At 35.8% G+C, this 22,676-nt stretch overlaps 1 protein-coding gene across 1 annotated transcript in view; it reads right to left on the bottom strand.

Annotated features, from left to right (window-relative positions):
* LOC136875368 (dynein beta chain, ciliary) overlaps positions 1–22,676 on the bottom strand; it is a 782,313-nt gene that overhangs the window by 115,954 nt on the left and 643,683 nt on the right. The window contains exon 45 of the mRNA XM_067148948.2: positions 6,611–7,207. Coding sequence (XP_067005049.2) covers positions 6,611–7,207 — 597 coding nt within the window. The remainder of the gene's footprint in view (positions 1–6,610; positions 7,208–22,676) is intronic.

Raw genomic sequence — 22,676 nt, 5'->3', positions numbered from 1 at the left:
TATTAGCTGCCTCTGTGGATCCGTGGTAGAGTGTCGGCCTCCGGATCCCAAGATAGCGGGTTCAAACCCGGCAGAGGTAGTCGGATTTTTGAAGGGCGGAAAAAAGTCCAATCGACACTCCATGTCGTACGATGTCGGCATGTAAAAGACCTCTGGTGATACATTTGGTATTTACCCGACAAAATTAATTAAAATCTCAGCCATAGACGCCCAAAAGAGATCCGGTTTACTCTAGGTCCGCTAGATGGCAGACAGAGTAAACCGGAACGTCGAAATTGACGAGCAGACAGCCAGATGGCGTCAAATCGAAATGTCTGCAAACGGTAGCTGAGGCCATACGATTATTATTATTATTATTATTATTATTATTATTATTATTATTATTATTAAGTTTGTGTAACCAGTAGGTTACATCTGGTAGCAGAGTGTGGTTGTGAACAAAGGATTAGTAGATGGTGGTTTACCACAGCTAACCTAAAAATAAGGTAAAATAACATGAGAAATGAGGAATTACGTTATGAACTTTGGATTCATAAATTAAATCCCACAAGGACTGTTAGGGATGATATGACTTTATTAGCTTCTTCTCTTAACTTACCGGTGACTGTTCCTGGGCTAACCGCAGATGAATTGCGTAAGTCTTTGGCAGTGACTAAAGGTAAATTACCCGAGTTTAATGCTATAATTTTGTCTTTTCATTCTTCTAAGCCCTCAAAAAATCAATTAATGTGGGTTAAAGTTCAATTGCAACATTACACAAATCATATCTGGGATTTATGGTCTCTTAATTTGCAGGAAAATGAGTGGCAGGAGTGTGAATCATTGTTAACATCATTTTTTGAATTGTTTGACAAAATTGTAAGCTTGCTTGAAAGGCATGAATTGTCTAATTCAATATCTGATGTTCAAGTCCCTACATCTTCAGGATATTGTGAAAGTGATTGTACAGTAATTACCTACTGATTGAAAATCTAGATGTTCCTCAAACAAGTGAAAATGTTACTCCAATTTCTATTTTTACATCTTCTCAAGCTTGTGCTATGGTCTATATTCTTTTCAATAATAAACTAGGGGACCCATGCTGAAGGTTAGATAACTCAGCCTGATATGCCTGTTGTCATATTGTTTTGCCTACCCTTTTCAATGGTTTTCTTAACATTTAATAAGTGCGTTGTGGTATGCCACAGTTCGTAGTTAGAATTCATCCATTTTGATGTCATCATATCATCTGATTGGTAAAATTCTATCCACATATATTCACTCCTTTTATTATGCAGTTCTTGATGTGAAGCTTGGTATTATTCCATAGGAGGCAAAGGTATTTTAATTGCAGTTCTTCTATATGAAACGGTTGTCGTGTGAGCTCGTAGGTTAGTCTTGAAAGAGCATTTTTTGCCAGACAGATAACTTTTTTAAGATATATGGCCTTCAATCTTTCTAGTGTAGATAGGTTATCTTCTGATAGGTGTTCCCAGACAATGTCTAAGGCTTATGTCATGATGGGGTCTCCCTGTATGTAGACATTTTCTCTTAGCAGCATGTTATTAGGAACCTTTGCCATCTGTTGAATATATTTGGGAGCCAGAAAAGGTTAGAGAATCAGAATATCTTAATTATAAACCATTCTTATGATATTATATTATTACATTTTTTCACTGAAATGAAATGTCGTATGGCTCTTAGTACCGGGATATCCCAGGATGGGTTTGGCTCGCCAGGTGCAGGTCTTTCTATTTGACTCCCGTAGGCGACCTGCGTGTCGTGATGAGGATGAAATGATGATGAAGACAACACATACACCCAGCCCCCGTGCCGTAGGAATTAACCAATTAAGGTTAAAATCCCCGACCCGGCCGGGAATCGAACCCGGGACCCTCTGAACCGAAGGCCATTACACTGACCGTTCAGCCAACGAGTCGGACATTTTTTCACTAATTTACATAAATTACTCTATGAAATTTCCGAATGTGGAAAAGACTAGGTGGCAACCTCTACAAGGTATGGCTGGGGATATCAGGAGTGGGGATGGTGGGCGGTTGGACTTCATAGACCAATATGTTATATATTTTCGCACTGCTCACTATGTCTGAGCAACAGTTTCATTGTAGGACTATACAGCACATCATCATCAATATTATCATCATCATGATGCAACTGAAATAGACTGATATAGCTTGAAAGCAATATTATTTAACCCATGGGTAAATAATACCAATATTGTGCCCAAATTATTATTATTATTATTATTATTATTATTATTATTATTATTATTATTATTACTTGTGAGGTATGACTATGAAGTGTTTACATCTACTTATTAGTATTATTATTATTTACATAGTCGGATGATCGTATTATTTGTGAGGTTATGTCATGAAATATGTGCTGTATATATATATATATATATATATACGTATATTTATATGAGTTTAGTTAATGTAAGAACCTGTAATTAATAGTATATAATTTATTATTACCTGTATATATGATGTATAATCCACAGTAACAATGTACAACACACTGTAATGCTCTTTACATTGTCACTATGTATTAGGAACTCTAGAATTTAAGAGAAAAGGTGTTGTGTAACATCCTTTTAGAAGCCTGGCCAGGCAACATAAATATAAGAGGCAGTCTTGATGGTGGAGTTGTGTTATTATTTAAAAGGAGTTGTTTTGATGAGACAGATGTAGTAGTCATGTTTGAAGTATGTGAATTGGTTTTGTAGAGCTGGTAGTTGACAGGCAGTGGTTGCAGTCTCCTTGTGCTTCATGATAGGCAGTTGTTAAAAATGATGGTTTATTGATGTGTGTGTGTAATGTGTAAATATTGTGAATAAAATTAATGTATGCAACTGACAGCATTATGTGTGCATCTTAATAATAATAATAATAATAATAATAATAATAATAATAATAATAATAATAATAATAATAATAATAATAATAATAATAATAATAATAATAATAATCCTTTATTAATGGTAATACCATTTTACATAACAGTAGAGAAGAATAAACAAAACAAAACACACTAAAAAGATAGTTCAATGGAGTATAACTAGAAAAATATGTACAGATATATACACAGGTTATATAACAAGTAATCACAGGAAAGTAATAGTCAATTCTGGAGATTATGTAAGTGATTTCTCAATTTTGACAATGAGCAGTTAAATATATCAATATCCACTTTGTTTAGAGATCTTGACATTCGTTCAATGGGCCCATTGAATGCGTAGTTAGTTCTATGTCAATTTGTAGACAATGTATTCTTGAACCTTGTGCGTCTGTCTGGTACATGTACGTTAATTTTTGCAAGGAGTTGTGGACAATTCACCAAGGAATGAAGCAATTTAAAAATGAAGAGTGTATCCAATAATTTGCGGCATTGTGACAGGCTATGCAGATTTAAGGACTGTTGTAAGGATGTATAATCAACATTATCATATGAGAATCCTGCTCTAAGTGAATATAAATGAAGAAATTTATGTTGTACTGAATCTAATCTATGGATAGAGGTCTGACGAGAAGGGTTCCAAACAGGTGTACAGTATTCTAGTATAGGGCGTACCATAGACACATAACAGCAATCGATAGGTAGCTAAGTTTGAAAATTCTCTAGAATATCTGGTAATGCAACCCAATCTTTGAAATGCTTTCTTACAAATATTTTCAATATGTTCATTAAACAGGTTATAACTGAATAAAACACCAAGGTCATTAACTTGTGAAACAGCAGTTAGAATGTTGTTGTTACTAAATTTGTACTGAAATGATATTTTCTTGTTTTTAAAAATGATATTATTTTATATTTCTCATGATTACGTTTCAACCCATTTTGAATACAGTACTTTTCCAGATGATGTAAATCTTCTTGAAGTTTTAAACAATCAAGTGGACAATTAATTTGCATAAAAATGTTTGCATCGTCAGCAAACAAAAGCAATTCAGAATTGATTTATGTAGAGAAAAAAGTAAGGGTGCAAGGTGAGACCCTTGAGGAACTCCACTGGTAACAATAATAGGCGCCGAAAAATGATTCCTAATTTTAACAATCTGCAGGCGATTTTTAAGATACGATTCAAACCATGAGAGGAGAGGCCCATTAATTCCATAGCCTGTTAGTTTTCGCAGCAAGATATCATGGTCGACAGTGTCAAAAGCTTTTGAAAAGTCTGTATAAATGCAGTCCACTTGGGAGTGGTTCTCTATTGCATCCAAGAGGAACTGATAGAATAAATGAAGATTGCTACAGGTTGACCGTCCTGAAAAGAATCAATGTTGCTCATCAATAATGATGTATCTAAAGAGAGGTGTGATTTTGTCAAGAATTAACGAATCAAAAATTTTGGAAATATGAGAAGAAATTATAACTGATCTGTATTGTTTTATGTTAGTTTTATCACCATTTTTGAAAACTGGACTAATAAATCCTTTCTTCCATTCCACTGTAAAAATGCCTTGCTTTAATGATAAGTTGAACAGATAAAAGAGTGCTTCACATAAAATAAATGAGCAGTACTTGAGCAGGTAAGTTGAAACACCATCAGGTCCTACAGTTTTCTTTAATTCCAGAGATATCAGTTTGTTGTAAATTTCTGCCTTACTAATGTTTATAACTGATAGATTGACAGAGAAAGGATAATTATATGACATACTGGTACTACTACTATTCTGATAAGAAGAATAAACAGATGAAAAGTGGTTAGCAAAAAGATTGACAATATTTTCTCCAGTATCTGCTGTAACTTCATTAAGATGCATTGTTGAAGGAATATTATTACATGACCTTTTAGAACTGAGATATTGTCAGAATTTCTGTGGATTGGAAGTAATACTTCGTTCACAGTTGGAGACATACATTGTATAGCAAAATTTAGATTCAGACTTACATTCATTTCTTAATTTCGAGAAATGCTGATAGTCACTATTGAGACCTGATATTTTGTATCGCTTGTGTGCTTTCTTCTTTTCAATAATCAGGGACTTCAATTTATGATTACACCACTTTGGGAATTTGGGAGTCTTAAAATTCTGTATAGGGATGTAAAGTTCCATGCCATAATGTAGTACTGAATAGAAGATTTCTACTACTTTATCAATTGATACATTTTGAAACATCTCCTTCCAGCTGAACTGTGATAGATAATCATTTAGTCCATTATAGTCACCATTTTAAAAGTCAAAATAAAAACTATCAGCAGGCAAGGAATTGTATAGCTCATTTATAGGTAAAGAAATCTCTAATGCTGGGTGGTGTCTTTGTGAATACATCAATCATCATCAAATTTCTTACTAATGAAGACATGAAAGCAGCAGAAAAGTTTGCAGAGATTGAAAGGACAGTTCAGTGATCAAATACTTTCAAGGCCTCATGTGTTTGCTTGGCATAAGGAGTCCAAGGAAGAGCCACGATCATCATCCTCGGATGAGCATTATGGAGGAGAACATTAGATATTCACAATCACACTGAAGGCGACCAACATTTGACAGTTTCCAAAAAGACTTCTCTGGTAGGATTAAGTTACGAGAACTGTCAATCCATCATCACAAAGGAACTGGCTACTGTAAAATGAGCTGCAAGATGCTTGCGCCTGTGTTTTTTGGCTGGCATGGTATCTTGCATATTGATTTTTGCATGGACATCGCATCATCAACATAGTGTGTTACTGTGACCTTTAGAGTGAGGTTACCTTGATTATTGCCGCAAATGACATGACCAACCAATACAAGAAGTCAGTTCCCCTTCACGACAATGCTCGCTTCCATACTGCAGCTCTCACTCACCAGAAATTGGAAGAAATGAGATGGACATCACTCAACCACTCTCCTTACAGCCCAGACCTACTGACCTGAGATTAAGTGGGAGATTACATAGAAAATTTTTGTATACCTAGTTATGTTGGAACATCAAATTAAAGAAATTTTAAAAAATCTAGTTTAAATTTGATCCACCTTTGACCTCTGTTGCATCTGATGTGGTGATATATGATCCACAAGAGTCCACATTTTGAACAAGAACTATAAAGGCATGAGTCTATAAAATAGATTGTACAAAAGAACAAAAAAAATCAGAGAAGTGACCAACAGGTTCTACAACAAGAAGGTTGGGCAGTTTTGATGTGCCAGCATTGCAGGAGAGCTTGTGGTGTTGCCAGAATACAATTTCTGCTGCTGCGGTCTATGCTTGTACTTAGTACAGAATATGCTAATCATAGTCAATTCTTTTAATTATAAAGCTTCACAATAAGTGAATATTAGAAGTGCATGATCACATGGGTCAAAAACCTACTTTTCTTTTCTTTTTACAAGTTCTGCTCTTCTCTGTAGCCTTTTCACATCATAAACTCATAAAAGAAAGGTAATTACAGGGTCATGTTCACCAAAATGCCGTTTTGAAAAATGGGCATTATGGAATGTTCTATATTCCTCCTAAACTATGAAACATTTTATCTATCAAAAGCTTATGATTTTTTGCAAGGAAATAAAATAGGTACATAAAATTCTATCCCTAATCATGACTTAGTAACAAGCATACACCAAATCTATTAGGATTACTGATTCATTTTGCCTCAAAATATAATATATAATATAATAATATAAGTTACCTGAGCATCAGTCATGAGGAATGTGATTCCAATACTCTTAAGACCGGCCTTCAAGTAGAGACCTGCAAGGTCTGTCTTCATGTCATTCATGGTATATCCTTTACGAAGCTGAATCTGGAACACTTCGAGCTGGGATATGAATGAAGACAAGCGAGATAAGGACTGTTTTCCACTGCCTCCAACGCCCACAAGTAGAGCATTACCACGGGGTCCCTCTAGGATACGGTTGATGCGACACACGTGAGTCATAGCATCTTCAAACAACACTAGGTTCATGGCAGCAACCAGATCATTGTACTGTGACATTGCCTCCTCCAGGAGTTGACTGAGATGTTGCCATCCAGTAATAGGCATGTACTTACTCTCACCAATACCTTCAGCAAAGTGACAGTATAAAAGTGGCTCACGGAACACCTCTGCTTCATCCAACTCTTCAAAGCCCCCCTTTTTCACAATATCCACCAAAACTTTCTGGTAAGAATCAATATCACTTGGGTCAACAAGTTTATCTCCATAGACTCGAGTTGATTCATGAACCCAGAGACGAATTATATCAGTTGAATTAGCTACACAATCAGCAGTAGTGAACAGCATTGACTACAACAGATAAAAAAATAGAATATGAGTATCTCAGAGTGGCAAGTGAACAGTTTGATTTCATAAAACAAATAACAGTACCTACCATGGCAATCTCAGGGAACTCCAATACAATGTCAATTTTATCATAAATACTGTTCAAATTTTTCATGTTGATTGTAAATCTGATGATAAAGGTCAATTAATTCTCTTGGTGGGAAGAAACATACAAGTCACATAATTCAGCTGCAGGAGTGAGAGTTTTTAAAATGTTCATTTCTGATGACAACCTGGGATGATTATGAAAATATTGTGGCTATGGCACTGTATAAGGTAGAAAAGAACAGGAAAGATTTCCAAAGAGTGGGCCTTATTTATATAATGCTAAATTATTATCTTACGTAATTTCTGGGCATCTTCATAATGACATAATATTCTGTCTTTGTTCCGGTTATCTATTTTGAACAACCTCTTTCACAACCTTCATGCTACTATTCTACTCTCTCTACCACCTTCTCTTGACTTCAACACCATCATCTGATGTAATGGCCAATCAGCTGTATTATCTATCATGCAAACAAGTTGTCAGTTAATTACCACTACCTACATGGAATCTTACACAAGTTTATGGATGAGGATCACATGAAACTTTGGATCATAGTACCGCCAGAGATGCAAGTGCCTTTAGTAAACTATGTACATCGTGTCATTGGACATGAAGGTATAGGGAAGGTCTTGGCTACTCTTCAGGAGACATTCGTGTGGGCCAAAATGAACCAGACTGTTAGAGATGTGTTAAGAACTTGTGACGTATGTCAAAGAATCAAACCCAACCTGTATCTACTCAAGATATCTCCGTGCCCTTTGCTACCCACAGAGCCATGTGAAATCTTCACAATAGAACTTTATGGGCCGTTACCAAAAGCCCACAGAGGAAACCACTTCATTCTTGTCAATTTAGACGTCTTTTCAAAATTTGTAGCATTTTATCCAATGCAGAAAGCAAATTCCAAAATGGTTTAAAGAGGAATAACGTTGCACATCATTCCATGAATGGGAAAGCCCAAATTTATCCTCACCGATCATGGCAGTCAGTTCACATCCGCTGCCTTTATGAATCAGTTGCAACAGCCAGACATTAAACATGTGCTAAGTTCGATTCGCCATCCCGAATTGAACCGTTCGAAAATAATTATTATGAGAGAGATTGCTAAGTTCTGTCAAATCTATTGCTCAAAAGCACACTGGTGATGGATTGATGTGGTGCCTATTATAGCTGAGAACATTAACACCATGATCCATGAGGCAACATGTCAGATACCTGAAGTAGTCCATTTCAATAGATATCCGACCAGGCCATGACATGACTGACATGGTTGCATGTCCTACAGACCCACGAGATTCAAACGAAATCTGTATCAGAAAGAGATGGGAACACCTGGAAGCACAAGCCGAGCATAGATTAAGGAGACTCAAGAATGAGCTATTCCACCACCCATTGAGTGTTGGCAAGCTGGTTCTAGTTAAGAAACCTACCTTTCAAATTCAGAACAGAACAGAAAGTGTACCACAAGTTCTGCAAGTTATTCGTGGGCCCCTTCAAGATCATCCACAATTATGAGAATAATACATATAAGGTCCAGAGCTTGGATGGTAACCCGGAAAACATGAATAATGCTGCCAACTGGAAGTTATACCACATGCCGGCAGATCAGAGGGAAGCTGAGGATGAACAAGAGGTGGATGAGGATGACCGAGAAAAAGATGAGGGCGACAGAGAGGATGGTGAAGAAGAAGAAGACGGAAGGGAAGAAGAAATTCAAATGATCCAAAGGCCATTAGAAGCAAGACCATGCCCAGAATGTGGAGAGCCCAACAGCAAACTCCAAGAATTCGTCGACATAATCCAACTAATTCAACGAAGAGCTGAGAATCAATAAACAGAGTCTACTTGATGAGATCAGTCACCATCAGAAAAGAAAGGATGCTGTAATCAAATCATGAAGAAAGAATGATGCGGATATATAAAAAAATCTCAAGATGATCACAAGATTTTTTTACTGGGCATGTACCCATGTGCAATGGGTCATAATAATCATGATTTGATATAGGAAAGTAAATTAATGGATACTGAAACAACGAAACACACCGTAGACGTCACTTGGGTCGATGAAAGATTTCAACATTTGCAAATCTACTCATGACAAGTAGGAGCCAGCAGGACTATGCAGGTACAATGGCTGGGTTAATTCCATGTCGAAAGTTAAGAGGCTTATTCGAACAACCAGTACACGAGATAGCCGCTCTTCAGTTGCGGAAATAGAAAGGTGGAAATTCAACACAATGGAGTTATTTACTACAAAGGAAGTGGGGACAGTATATTTCTGAACCAAGGCAGCTCGCAATACGTCATGGATGCTAAGAAGTGTCACAACAAACTTTCCTGAGCCCTGGGCATATGTGTTGTCAAGTTAGCGAGAAGAAACATTTAAAATACCAGCTCATGTTTTGACCAATGACAAATTTTCTATAGCAGCCACAGATGTACCAACATGACCTAATAAAACTTGAACTTGATTAAAATATTCCAACCACCAAATTTCGAATATGGGAATTTTTAGATGTCATCCCCAAGTTGATTGATTGTAATTTTGATGAATTAAGGTATCAATTTCTAGGAATTGACCCCTGCTGGATTGCTATTGGTCAGAACAACACCACACTAACATGGATGCCGATTAGAGCGCAGAAAGTGGAGGACAGAAATCCATTAATATCTTCGTAATCTACAATCGATTTTGGATGATTATGACATGAGAGTGTTTATTACCAGAATTTTAATTGGCATAAAGTAAAACATCCAAGTCGATTTCACAGTGCCGATTTATGGAAACTAACCCCCACCTCTCTCAGAGATGACCTCTGATGAACCTAGTGGGAAGGCCCATCGTCAATAAATACAATGGACCGGAACGAACCATAATTTACTTTAAGTCAGTAACTCACTCGACTCAGATCCAGTATTTCATTCATTCATTCATTCATAGCACCAAGCTACTATCATCAGACAGACAGACAGACAGACAGAGCTGTGAGTCCATCTGACAGTTCTGCGCCGAAAGTACGCGAGCTATTGTGGAAACGGAGACGGGCAGTGAAATTTATAACAATGAGTGTTAATGCCAGTTTAACTTTTATGATTTTTTTTTTTTTTTTTACTAAGAAAGTTTCAGTGATTTAATATCAATTATCAGCAAAAGCCGATAGCAATTTAAGAAGGCAGTGTGCAAGTGTGCATAGCCTGAATTACTAAGTTTCATGCTAGATGGTAAAACATTATCATGGGCAGGAAACCAACTAAGTGCAGAGAACACTAGTCGGCCTAGATAACATTTCGGTAGTGCTGGATTTGACAATCGCGCAGTGTTGCATGAGACGATACTTCGTCGTGTGCATCAAGGTTCCATGGTTCGGGCAAGGAACGAAGAAGTAATAGTGAAAGTGTAAGAGGTCTTGGGCACCGTTGAATCTAATAATGTATAATTCTTAGTAAAATATTAGTTAAGATGTGCGTTGTGTGTGAGCGCCCAATTAAATTCCATTTCTTGACGGCCAACAGGATGACCGGGTAAGATGGATGTGGGACACCCGGCCTCTCATTTGCCAAAGCCACAGGAATTCTACAGAGTGATGAGTACCCAAATTTGATTTATTTTTAGGGATGTTATCGTGATAAGACGGGGAATGTGTAAATTAATCATGGTTACTTAACGTAACACATGGATCGCTTCATGAATCCATGACTGAATTAAGATAAATGGATGTACAAATTTATATTAACGTAATTATGAGTTAGATTAATTAATTTGTTGTACATAATGTAAAAATGGGTTTTGTTGTTGAATTAATGCATGCTTGTGGTAGATACAATTGATTGAGTTCATTTAAAGTGTTAAGTGTTTCTTTCAGGCTAACCCAGTTTATTTGCATAATTTCTCGATCACTTTGGTGATCGTTGTACTGTAGTTAGGCATATGCATTATGAGAAATCCAGATGCGTGACAGTGCCAGTGTATTTAATTATGTGTTTTTTGTATGGAAGGTCTTGTGAAATAATAATAAATCCCTAGTTGCCAAGATTTGCTGGCAGAGTTTTTTTGTTAAATTATCGGGAACTAAAAATCAGATATTAAAATATGAACAGTGTTAAATTTGAATTTCAATTGAATAAATTAATAAGATGATTGTGAGTCATTAATGAAATACTAACTTCTGATTGTGTCCCAAATAATGTGCTAAATAAAATTTGAATTAATTAATGAATGATAAATAAGGGTCTAAATTCAGTGTTAAAATTGTGGTGCTAATGAATTAAATAATAGTATAATTATATTGTTCTAAAATAATAGTTTGAGACCACGTAATTATTCTGAATTCATGATTGTTAAAATTTATGGGAAATAAATAGTCAACCCAATGTTGATTCGTGGAGGATAAACCTCTAATAGATAATTATGTGAAATTGGGGAAATGAGAAATAACAGGCAGCTAATGAATTAAATGGGATTGTACTACGTCGTCTAAAATCAGTCATGAACTCTGTGAATGATAAATGTGTAATTACCCTGAGATATGAGGACAGAGAGATATCAAATTCAGGCATAGTCACAAAGAATCAACAACAAAATATTACATGAAACTAAAATGAAATATTAAATGAAACTATGATGAAATAATAAAGGAATCTACCGTTAAATACAAAGAATTATTAGTGTCCAGGTAATGGAAAATGGTGTTTAAAGCCTGTGGGATGCATGCTGAGTTAGACTGAGTGCAGGGAGTCTGGAATCGCAACCCACTGAAATACGTACGAGTAAGATGTAGCTGCATGTTAAGTGGTAGAAGCATATTATGACCCCAGAGATCATACAGGTTGATGTCCACACGAATAAACATAGGGCCAAATGTTAAATCATGATAGTTTCAATGCAGGTAAATAAGACCCATAGTAACAGTACTTAAATGGAGACCAACATCTTCGACCGTATTAATGAAGTTTGACAAGTATAAACGTGGTGACGATAAACTTAAGTAAATCTTTAAAACCAGTGATAATAATAAACATATTATGGTTTGAATGATCTTTATAAAGGGTAATACTCATTATTGCAATAATAATAATAATAATAATAATAATAATAATAATAATAATAATAATAATAATAATAATAATAATAATAATAATAATAATAATAATAATAATAATAATAATAATAATAATAATAATAATAATCTGTGCAGATTAATGATGAGGAAACATGACCCTTATTTTGAAACGTCGACAAACGTGAGCGTTTAATGATCTGAGTGATAAATGATAATAATCAAAATAATAATAAGACAGTCGCCGTGTGTTGGGTTGTTTCGGACACATAACTTGTGCTCCACTTGGGAGCTTACTTGCAGTAGGTGCAAATGAGACCACAGATGGCACATGTCATCATTATGTGAGCATGGTGAATAACCTTCCCGTACATTATTGTCATATTGACAAATGTAAATACTGATTTAAGCTTTGAGTTGACAAGCTATTCCTGGCATGATTGTGAATCTGGATGTGTAGGCGAGGGTCCGTCCATCCAATTAGTTCCCGTTTTAGATACAATAACATTTCCAAGGTGGGAATTCAACCTATCTGAACGTAAATACCAGGAGGTGACTATCACTAGGGCCCGGATTCATATGCACTAAAAACTCCTAAAATATGCATGCACATATGCTCTAAAAATGTTGAAAATATGTATGAAAATATGCACTAAAAATGAAACAAAATACACTTACCAAACGCATTATTTAATTTTAACTCAGTGTTAAAATGACAAACATGTTTCATTCCTTGAAAAATGATGCATGGCAGTAGGTTATCAACAGTTTTTCAATGTTCTCAGGGGTCAATGACTTTCTGTTGTCGGACATAATTAATTTATACGCTGAAAATGATCGCTCTACGTTGACAGACGTAACTGGGCAATACTTGTATGCTGGCACTGACTGATAGGAACATTCTTCTGGCAAAGACTGCCTGATTCCACTTATGTAGTTGCTTATGGATTGAATAATAATAATAATAATAATAATAATAATAATAATAATAATAATAATAATAATAATAATAATAATAATAATAATAATAATAATAATAATAATAATAATAACAACAACAACAACAACAACAACAACAACAACAACAATAATAATAATAATAATAATAATAATAATAATAATAATAATAATAATAATAATAATAATAATAATAATAATAATAATAATAATAATAATAATAATAATAATAATAATAATAATAATAATCTGTCCAGATTAATGATGAGGAAACATGACCCTTATTTTGAAACGTAGACAAACGTGAGCGTTTGGGCTTGAGTCCAACACTGCACTGAGTTTCCTTTTCTAACTTTTTCTTCATTGTTACCATGGACACCATTTAAAGAAATGATGGTGTTTTGAATTAACTGAAGGGATCCGTGTAGGAGTGCACCATGAGTTTCTAGGCCCTTAATTGCCTTCAAAATTGACAAATAATGCAAATGGATGAAATTGATATTTTTATATATGAGTACAACTATCGGACTTTTAACTACATCTTTCACTTGATTAAAGTTCTCCTGGTAGAACGATACTGTGGATAACCAAGTTCCCCTTCTTGTGAGAACAGATTCCCGCAGAAGAGAAACCTGAGAGATGAGTGTTGTACAACTGTACACGAGGAACAGTTGTTTCCCACTTGAAATGACTTTGTTGACAGTTGGAGAGAGGGTACGTATTTCTTCTGCAAACATGTGACATGGATGAGATTTGGAAAAAATACTTGAAGAGACTGACCAGCTTTCAACATATACGAAGCTGCAATCTGTGACTAAAAGGCGCACTTTGTAACAATCACTCTCTGATTCACTCGGCCACAGGAAGTCGCAGGGAATCGTTAACAAATCTTGCAACTGTAGCGTGGTTGTTTCTTTCTAACATTCTGCACGAAAGTAAATGACGATTGCCGGGTTCTACCGGACATAATTTACCCACTGTGAAGTTCGCAATGAGTCGACCACACGAATTGGTTGTTTCATCTACCGGCATCCAGACACAATTCCCTCCTATGTCAGATCGTATCGAATCAATGACAGAAATGTGCAGTGAATGTAAAAAATAGTTCTTCCTAAGTGTAGTTTCATCTGGTATGTTTTGATTAGTACAATATTTTTCAAGAAACAAGCGCAGATGTGGATTATTAAATTTATGTAGTGGAATGTTGCTGCATACAAGAGCTTTACAAATATCAGCGGAAAATGTACTAACTTTACACCATATTTTCACGTTGGTTAAAGCTAGCTGTTGTGTATTCTTACTCTGTTCTTTTAATCTGAGATGTAAAGTTGTCTTTGAATTCTGTTCAATTTGAAATTTTTTATTGCATTTTACATTCTTATTGCACACGTGACAGTACACTACATCACCGTTGCTTGTATGGTCACTATTGCCTGATATCCACTGTTTAATGAAAAAGACCCAGAGCTATTATCTTTAGGCATTTTTACAGTTTAATCTGGTGAAACACTGCAGTAGGTGAACAGCAAGTTAACAGATGAACACACTTGTTTAAGCAAACCTTGGGAGACTACTGTAAGGAGAAAGGAATGTCAGAAAGAAGGAAATAGCTGTTGTGAAATGGGTCATTTCATTATCCATCTACCTGCTTGCATTACAATGCTGAAAGCCCTTTATTTAATCATGGAAGGCTTCTTGTGTTGCCAAGGGATGTACAACATATAGTGTTCATTAGATATTTCATTTCATTCAGAAATCTTAGATAATCAATCATACTTAAGAGAAAAAAAGTCTGAACATGCACTAACATTCAAAATATGCATTTGCATATGCGCATATTATCGTTCTACGATGCGATTTTATTTGACGTAAATAAATATCACACGAGAACATGTTCACTTCCTTGTATAAATTACTTTATTTACACTGTACGTTACAACACACAATTATACACAGTAGCAAATGACACTATATACAACACTCAATAGCGGAGTACCCTGAAGTCGATTCTGTTAAGTACAGATATCAACAACACAGACGCGCGCACTATAACATACTCTCTCTTGAATTCACCGCCTGACTCACTTGAGTCCAGTACTCAGACTCCACCTTGGAGCCCAACAGTCACTCCCAGTCCATCACTTGCCTGAGTCCCAAGAACTAAGAACTGCGAACTTAGAACTAAGAGCTGACTTCACTGACTGACAGCTCGATATTTATACGACTCGAGCAACCATCTAGAATGATCGACTTCTGGAAGAGTTCTTACAACACTCTAATGGAACACACTCGGAACATCAATGAAAATGAAATGGCGTATGGCTTTTAGTGCCGGGAGTGTTCGAAGACATGTTCGGTTCGCCAGGTACAGGTCTTTTGATTTGACTCCCGTAGACGACCTGCGCATCGTGATGAGGATGAAATGATGATGAGGACAACACATACACCCAGCCCCAGTGCCAGCGAAATTAACCAATGAGGGTTAAAATTCCCGACCCTGCCGAGAATCAAACCCGGGACCCCTGTGACCAAAGGCCAGCACGCTAACCATTTAGCTATGGAGCCAGATGGAACATCGATCAACCAGCTAGTCAAATGGGTACTCAAACTTTCCTTCAATATTTAAAAATGTACATGGAAGTATCTACAACATTCGTAATGTCTCTACATGTATCTGGATAATAAAACCTTACAGTAAGTTTCCAGAACCCTTCATACATACCAAATATAGTACAATAAGTCTAACATACGGACATTATGGAATTTTCTACTGCTTTCGACTCTATAGATTTTGAGGTTAAACAATACGTATTTGAGATTATACAATTTTATACTACATATTTACAGAGAAACCATATACTAGTCATGTTTAATACTTAATAAAAGATAATTTAGCATTAAATAAACTATAATTAAAATATATTAACCATACTAATTGAAAGTTTTACACCAATTACAATGTCGTACTTACAACAATATGCATTTTTAAAATATTCGGGTCCTACTCATCACATGGAACGTGAAGACGATGGTAATTCAGGTTTACCCTCGTGCTCATGTCTCCTAAAAGGATTGTAAGTGGTGCCATAGCCACTCATATGGATGTTGGTTCGATCCTCATGGATCAGCTGGTCAAACCCATAATCAATCAATACTCAATCAATACTGATCTGCATTTAGGGCAGTCGCCCAGGTGGCAGATTCCCTATCTGTTGCTTTCCTAGCCTTTTCCTTATCCACACTATCAGAGGTGGAACTAATACCCTGTATTCTTTTCAGGATGGAAATTATAAAGTGTGAAAGTTGTCATTAATTTAAATTTTCCAAATGACGTTAATAAATTGCTCCTTATTGCAATTTCAAAAGGAATCAGTTACCATATATTTTTATTGTAGTATGGAATTTAAGTTGTCACTTCCCAGTCCTATTGTATCTATGAATGAGCCTTCCACTACCTTAATTTGCATGCCCCATTCATCCCTGTGTTTATTTGAGCACCTATATTTATATTCTGATTTTATTTTACATCTATTAAAAAACCAGTCACCCCTGAGATTAATGCTAGCCTGGGACTGAGAGGGTGAGCGGGTGCAATATGTGCCACTCTGTGTGGACCCATAATCTTTAATTAGTGTTAGCGAAGCAGGTACCGGTACTTTATCAGTCGGTTTGTCATGGAAGAAAGGTAAGCATAACTTACACTGCATCACTTTTGAAATATTTCTCACTATATATCCGACTAAATGATACGCAAATCAATTCTTGCCCAAACTCTGCTCACTTAAGTCAGGTAAACTGTTTTCTCAGTCTAGTATTTGAACTTAATTTTCAGGATTCACAATTTTTTCCCTGATTTTTATACTCAATTATTGCTCTTTCAAGAATAAGCATATGATCAACAAGACATCAAGGGGGATGAAGTTTGGAATTCACATTTTCTGCCAGAGGATAAAGCAAGTTTAGTTGGTATATAAATGGACTGCAACACATGTAAATGTAGAAAGTAAATAATGGACGGATGATCGTCACAACATGGTACCAAAATGGCGTTCTAGAGAATCTTGATTACATTTTCCTTTAAAACGTACCCGTAATTGTTTTCCCACAAATATTCTAAAGGTAGCTCTCCAGGACTCTAGTGTTCTTTGTGAAGTGAATATATTTTGAGTATCTCTGAGGATACTCTGCCACTTCACGAAAGTGTCTTTTTTTTTTTGCTAATTGCTTTACGTCGCACTAACAGAGATAGGTCTTATGACGACGATGGGATAGGAAAGGGCTAGGAATGGGAAGGAAGCGGCCATGCCCTTAATTAAGGTACAGCACCAGCATTTGCCTGGTGTAAAAATGGGAAACCACGGAAAACCACCTTCAGGCCTGCCGACAGGACTAAAGTGTCACGTGCCTGTGATCCTTTATATAGTGATTGAGTAGGGATGGATGAATTCAATGTATCAATTAAGCAGTTCAAATCACATGTGAAATTTTATTGTTGTTGTTTCATTGTCTTCTAAACCCTATGAATTAATACCCTGATAGAATTCTATACCATTAGCAACAGATCTACTGAACAGTTGAAATTCCAGTGTTGCATTCATTTGTTGAAATGAATTAGGATCCAAATGGGCAGAAGTGAGTTTATAGCAAACTTTCTATTTGGAAAATTCAGATGTGTCACATTCACCAACTTTCCTGTAAAATATATATCAACAATATCACCATTGTATTTAACCCATCCTTTGTCATGGTTAAATATATGTGGCACATATAGAAATGCCCACAGTTTTCTGCTAGTCAGCTGGACTGGAAATTGAACAATTTAGATTCTTTATGTCGCCAGATGGCCTTAAACATTTCAGTAACATTTTATTTGACCGGCTACCATGAAATCAATGATTCCCACACCCACCTGTGCTAAGTGTACGACGATCTGAATGAGAATTTTTGCAATTGTATCACCATGGGTGGCATTCATATAGCATATATTGTATGGCTTGGATCCAGTTGTACAGAAAGAGAACAAACATTCAAAGTAGAGCATCATTTGCCAACAGACCCTTGCTTTCCCCTGAAGTAAATGATGTTCTGTATTGATGTTCTATTGATGTTAGACAACTATGGCAAGGGTTTTAGTTCCACCTAATCAATACCAAATTGTATATACATGTACGTACAAATGGGACTAGTTTCAACCTGAAAGTTGGGTCATCATCAGCCGTTAAACTTAATCTAGAACCAAAATGGAAAAGTACATAATATGGTGTTATATATACATTCTAAATTATTGATTTTGACCAACTGTAAAAATGGTAACTTATTCAAAAACATATCAGAGAACTGGTGAAACATCAGCTGTTGATATGGCTATGGAACATAAATTGAAATATAATTGAAGACATGAGTGCAAGAACTAGATAATGACCACATTTAGCGAAAATTAGCTTTTGACTTCTATTTGTACCCATAACTGCCCTCTATCAGTTACTATAGAAGTTAATTTCAGAAAGTGCATATTTTTCTCGCTAGATGGCCTTTAAATTTCAACTGGTTCCTTTCTGAGTGCAAGACTTGGATAATAACCAGAATTATCCAGTTCTTGCTCTCAGTTGCCCTCGTGCTGAAGAAGAGTAAGGAAGGTGGCTGAATGCAGTGAGTTATTGAGTGCTGCATTAAGAGCTCTATTTTAGTGATAAATGTATAGAATGTATATTACAGAATATTCAGTTTAATGTTACATTGTATTATTATTATTATTATTATTATTATTATTATTATTATTATTATTATTATTATTATTATTATTATTATTATTATTACTGTATTATACAACAATATTTTAGACCAAAATATTATATTCAAATAAATGTGGAAGTTTGAAGCCCACACTTTATGCTTTTATAAATGATTGCCATTTTTAGATACCGCTACCAAGTTCTACTGATTCTTCTCCAGTAAAGAGTAAGAAGAGGACAAGAAAAGAAGATAACTGGCAAAGGAATGCCAGGAAATGAAATATTTTGAATGGAGAAAAATATATATCATCAACAGGGGAAATTTGTGCCTGCAAAGAGAGTTGCTCCAGATTGTTTTTATAAGAGAAAATATACAGCCAAGTTCTCCAAAGATATGAAAGAACAAATTCTTAGGAATTTCAACGAAATGAGTGATAATAATGCTCAGGATGCATATCTAATGGGCTTAATAACCTCACATAATATTCAAAGGTAAACTTTAAATAAATATTAGTTTAAGACATATATTTTGTAGGAGCATTGAACACACAACAATGCAATATATTTTTGTTGTAGAAGGCGCCCTGATCTCAGCATGAAGTGTAGAAGGTAGAAGAAGCTTGCTGCAAGAAACAATGAAACTGAGAGTGAAGATGAGGATGAAGAAATAGCTGTATAACCATTATGTAGAGAACTACATTCCGCATGAAATTAAAACTCTGCACATTTTTACTGACAACTGTGCAGGGCAAAACAAGAATATTTTGATGGTTCAGTATTTAAGTACACTAGCGGCTTTGGGCAGATTTGTCAAAATATGTCACCATTTTCCAGAACGTGGACATTCGTTCATGCCCTGTGATCGTATCTTCGCACAGATTGAGAAGCTAAAACGCAAGAAAGAGTATGTGTTTGTCCCTCAGGAATGGTACGATATTGTTTTATCTGCTTCCCAAAAATTTGCTGCGGTGAAAGTACACTAGGACATGGTATTTGATTTTAAACATCACTTGGTGTCACATTTTAAGAAAATAATAAAGAATGGTACTGAATCATTCAGAATATATAGGTACTATAAATTTGTTTATGAAGGGAGAGAGCTGTCTTTTTCTGCTGGTCAAAACACCTTTGTTCATACAAAATTTTGTCTGTTCAAGACGAAACGTACTCCAAAATTACATCCCGCCAAGTTGTACCAAACTCCACTGCCTTTGAATAACAAGAAGTACAGAGATGTGATGAAATTGGCACAGAAGTATATTCCTCCTGGACACATGAAATGGTATTCCGATCTCAGATGTGAACGCGAGGATGAAGAATATGGCTCTGAAAGTGAGGCATCATACCACGAGTTCTAAAAACTGTTTTCAACCATATTTTACTTAATACTTATTATGTATGTAATGCAATGGCCTTTCAAAACTCAATATTTCATAATTAAAACATTAGAACATGCAATGGCATTCATTGTCCAATTTCTATTCCCGTTTTTACATTCCTTAAAACATTTGAGTGCAAGAAATGGATAATTCCATCACACATTTTCTCGTTTTTTGATTATTTCTAAATGGAGTAGAGGGTTAAAAATTGAAACAGTAGTGTATATTCATATATACGTTCACATTAAACTGAAACCTTTAATGAATTATAGGATTTATATAGTTTTAAATGTTTTTCTCGTTTTTCTCAGAACTTAACTTTTGGTTATTAGCTAGTTCTTGCACTCAGGTCTTCAATTGTGGTAGATGTACATTCAAAGAGACATGTTCTAACAGCCAAATTTTAAATAACAGCACATTGTTTGTAGGACTCTTTAACATTAATTGTGAAAGACATCGGTCCCTCTCCCTAAACCAGGGTAATATAATGAGATGTGTGTTTACGGGCTAGAAGACAGCAGGAATTGTGAGCGCCACTATTAATTCATTATGGGTACCTTGAATGATCCCGTGAAACGAGTAGCTACTTGCATTGCTATTGGTAATGTAAAATGATATGTGATGTCATTCCCAGCAATGATGAGAATTACATTCTGTTACCAATCCCTGCAGAATAAAAGCACAAGTAAACAGAACTTTTACAGGAGCATACTGTCTGCACGGCAAGAAAAAATGTCACTTAGTAGCTGTAACCTATCTTTGCATATCGAGGCCAATCTCTGTCATGAGAACAGTGGCCCCTTCCTTCGACAGGCTTTTTTCTATGGCCGCAGCACACACTGTCTGCATGGCAAGAAAAAAGGTAATTTAGTAGCTGTAACCAATCTTTGCACTCATCTTAGTTCCTAAGCAGACAGGTTGGCAGCCTTGTACACAGCCCGATCATGTCTTCCGTGAGAAAGAAACAAACGAGTCATTCCACACTTCAATGTTAGTGATACAAGTGGTGACTCATGCTACTAATGTTATGCAACACAGACTAACTCTTAATCACTACTCTTTTTATGGGAGTCTAAGGAAATGCCTACCTGAAGATGATGGTCATTTGCTGATCAACAACCAGGTACAAAACATGTGGGCATATTGCGGCAGTACCTCCCATTGAAACATGCTGACTTCAAGCACAATACATAATTCTTTCCTGGTATCCGATTCCAATCACCTTCAGAATCCCAAATAGCTTTGTCCAATCAACATTATCGAATGCCATTTCTAGATCTATGAATGTCATGTATGTAGACTTGTCTTTCTTAGTTCGATCCTCTACGATCAAATGTAAAGTCACCAATTGCTACACGTGTTCCTTCATTTCTTCCAAAATCTAACTGATCTTCTCCCAGCTTAGCTCCAACTTGTCTTTCCATTCTTCTGCAAATAATATGCGTTAAAATTTTCAAGCGTGAAATACTAAACTAATGCTGCAGTAAATCTCACACTTGCCAGCACCTGATTTCTTGGGAACAGGTATAACAACATTCTGTCCAAAATTGGATGGCACTTCTCCTGTATCATAAATTTTACATACTAAATGGAATAACTTCTCCATGCTGGTTTCACATACGGTGATCAATAATTCTGAGGGTATGTCATTAATTTGAGGTGCCTTGTTCGTATTTAGGTCTCTCAATGCTCTGTCGAATTCTGACCTCAAAATTGGGTCTTCCATTCAATCAGCACCAACAGCCTTTTCTTATTCCAGGGCCGTATCATCTATTTCTTTCCTTTGATACAATTGTTTAATATGTTCCTGCCACCTTTCTGCCTTGTCTTCTTCCCTAGAAGTGATTTTCCATCTGAGCTCTTAATCCCAGTCACTTTAGGTTTAATGGTCCCACACGCTTGCTTAGAAATCAGATTTAAATCACCTTCAACAGAGTAAGCCACCTGGTCAAAACTACTTTGTACTGCTCTGAAATAAATGCCATAAATTGAACAGCAACAAGAATTTTCATGCACAGTTTTCAATGAAGCATTCAAAATAATTGTACTCAACAACAATGACATTAGAATGGAGATTTTGTGTGGTAAATCCCAAAACATTCTGGTATATGTAGAAGCGCTTCACACTACTCATTGACTCTTGAAAAATTGGGGTCACAATACATTTATCTTTCCTCCAATATAATTGGATGCAAAGCTTAAGAACCTGGGACATCAAAATGGAGAGGACAAAGTAGGCCTTAATTTCATCCCCATTAG

This window comes from Anabrus simplex, chromosome 1 (genome assembly GCF_040414725.1).
Source record: "Anabrus simplex isolate iqAnaSimp1 chromosome 1, ASM4041472v1, whole genome shotgun sequence".
In the NCBI taxonomy this organism is placed as follows: domain Eukaryota; kingdom Metazoa; phylum Arthropoda; class Insecta; order Orthoptera; family Tettigoniidae; genus Anabrus; species Anabrus simplex.
Note: the sequence above shows the minus strand (reverse complement) of the source record. Positions and strands in the feature narration are given on the sequence as shown.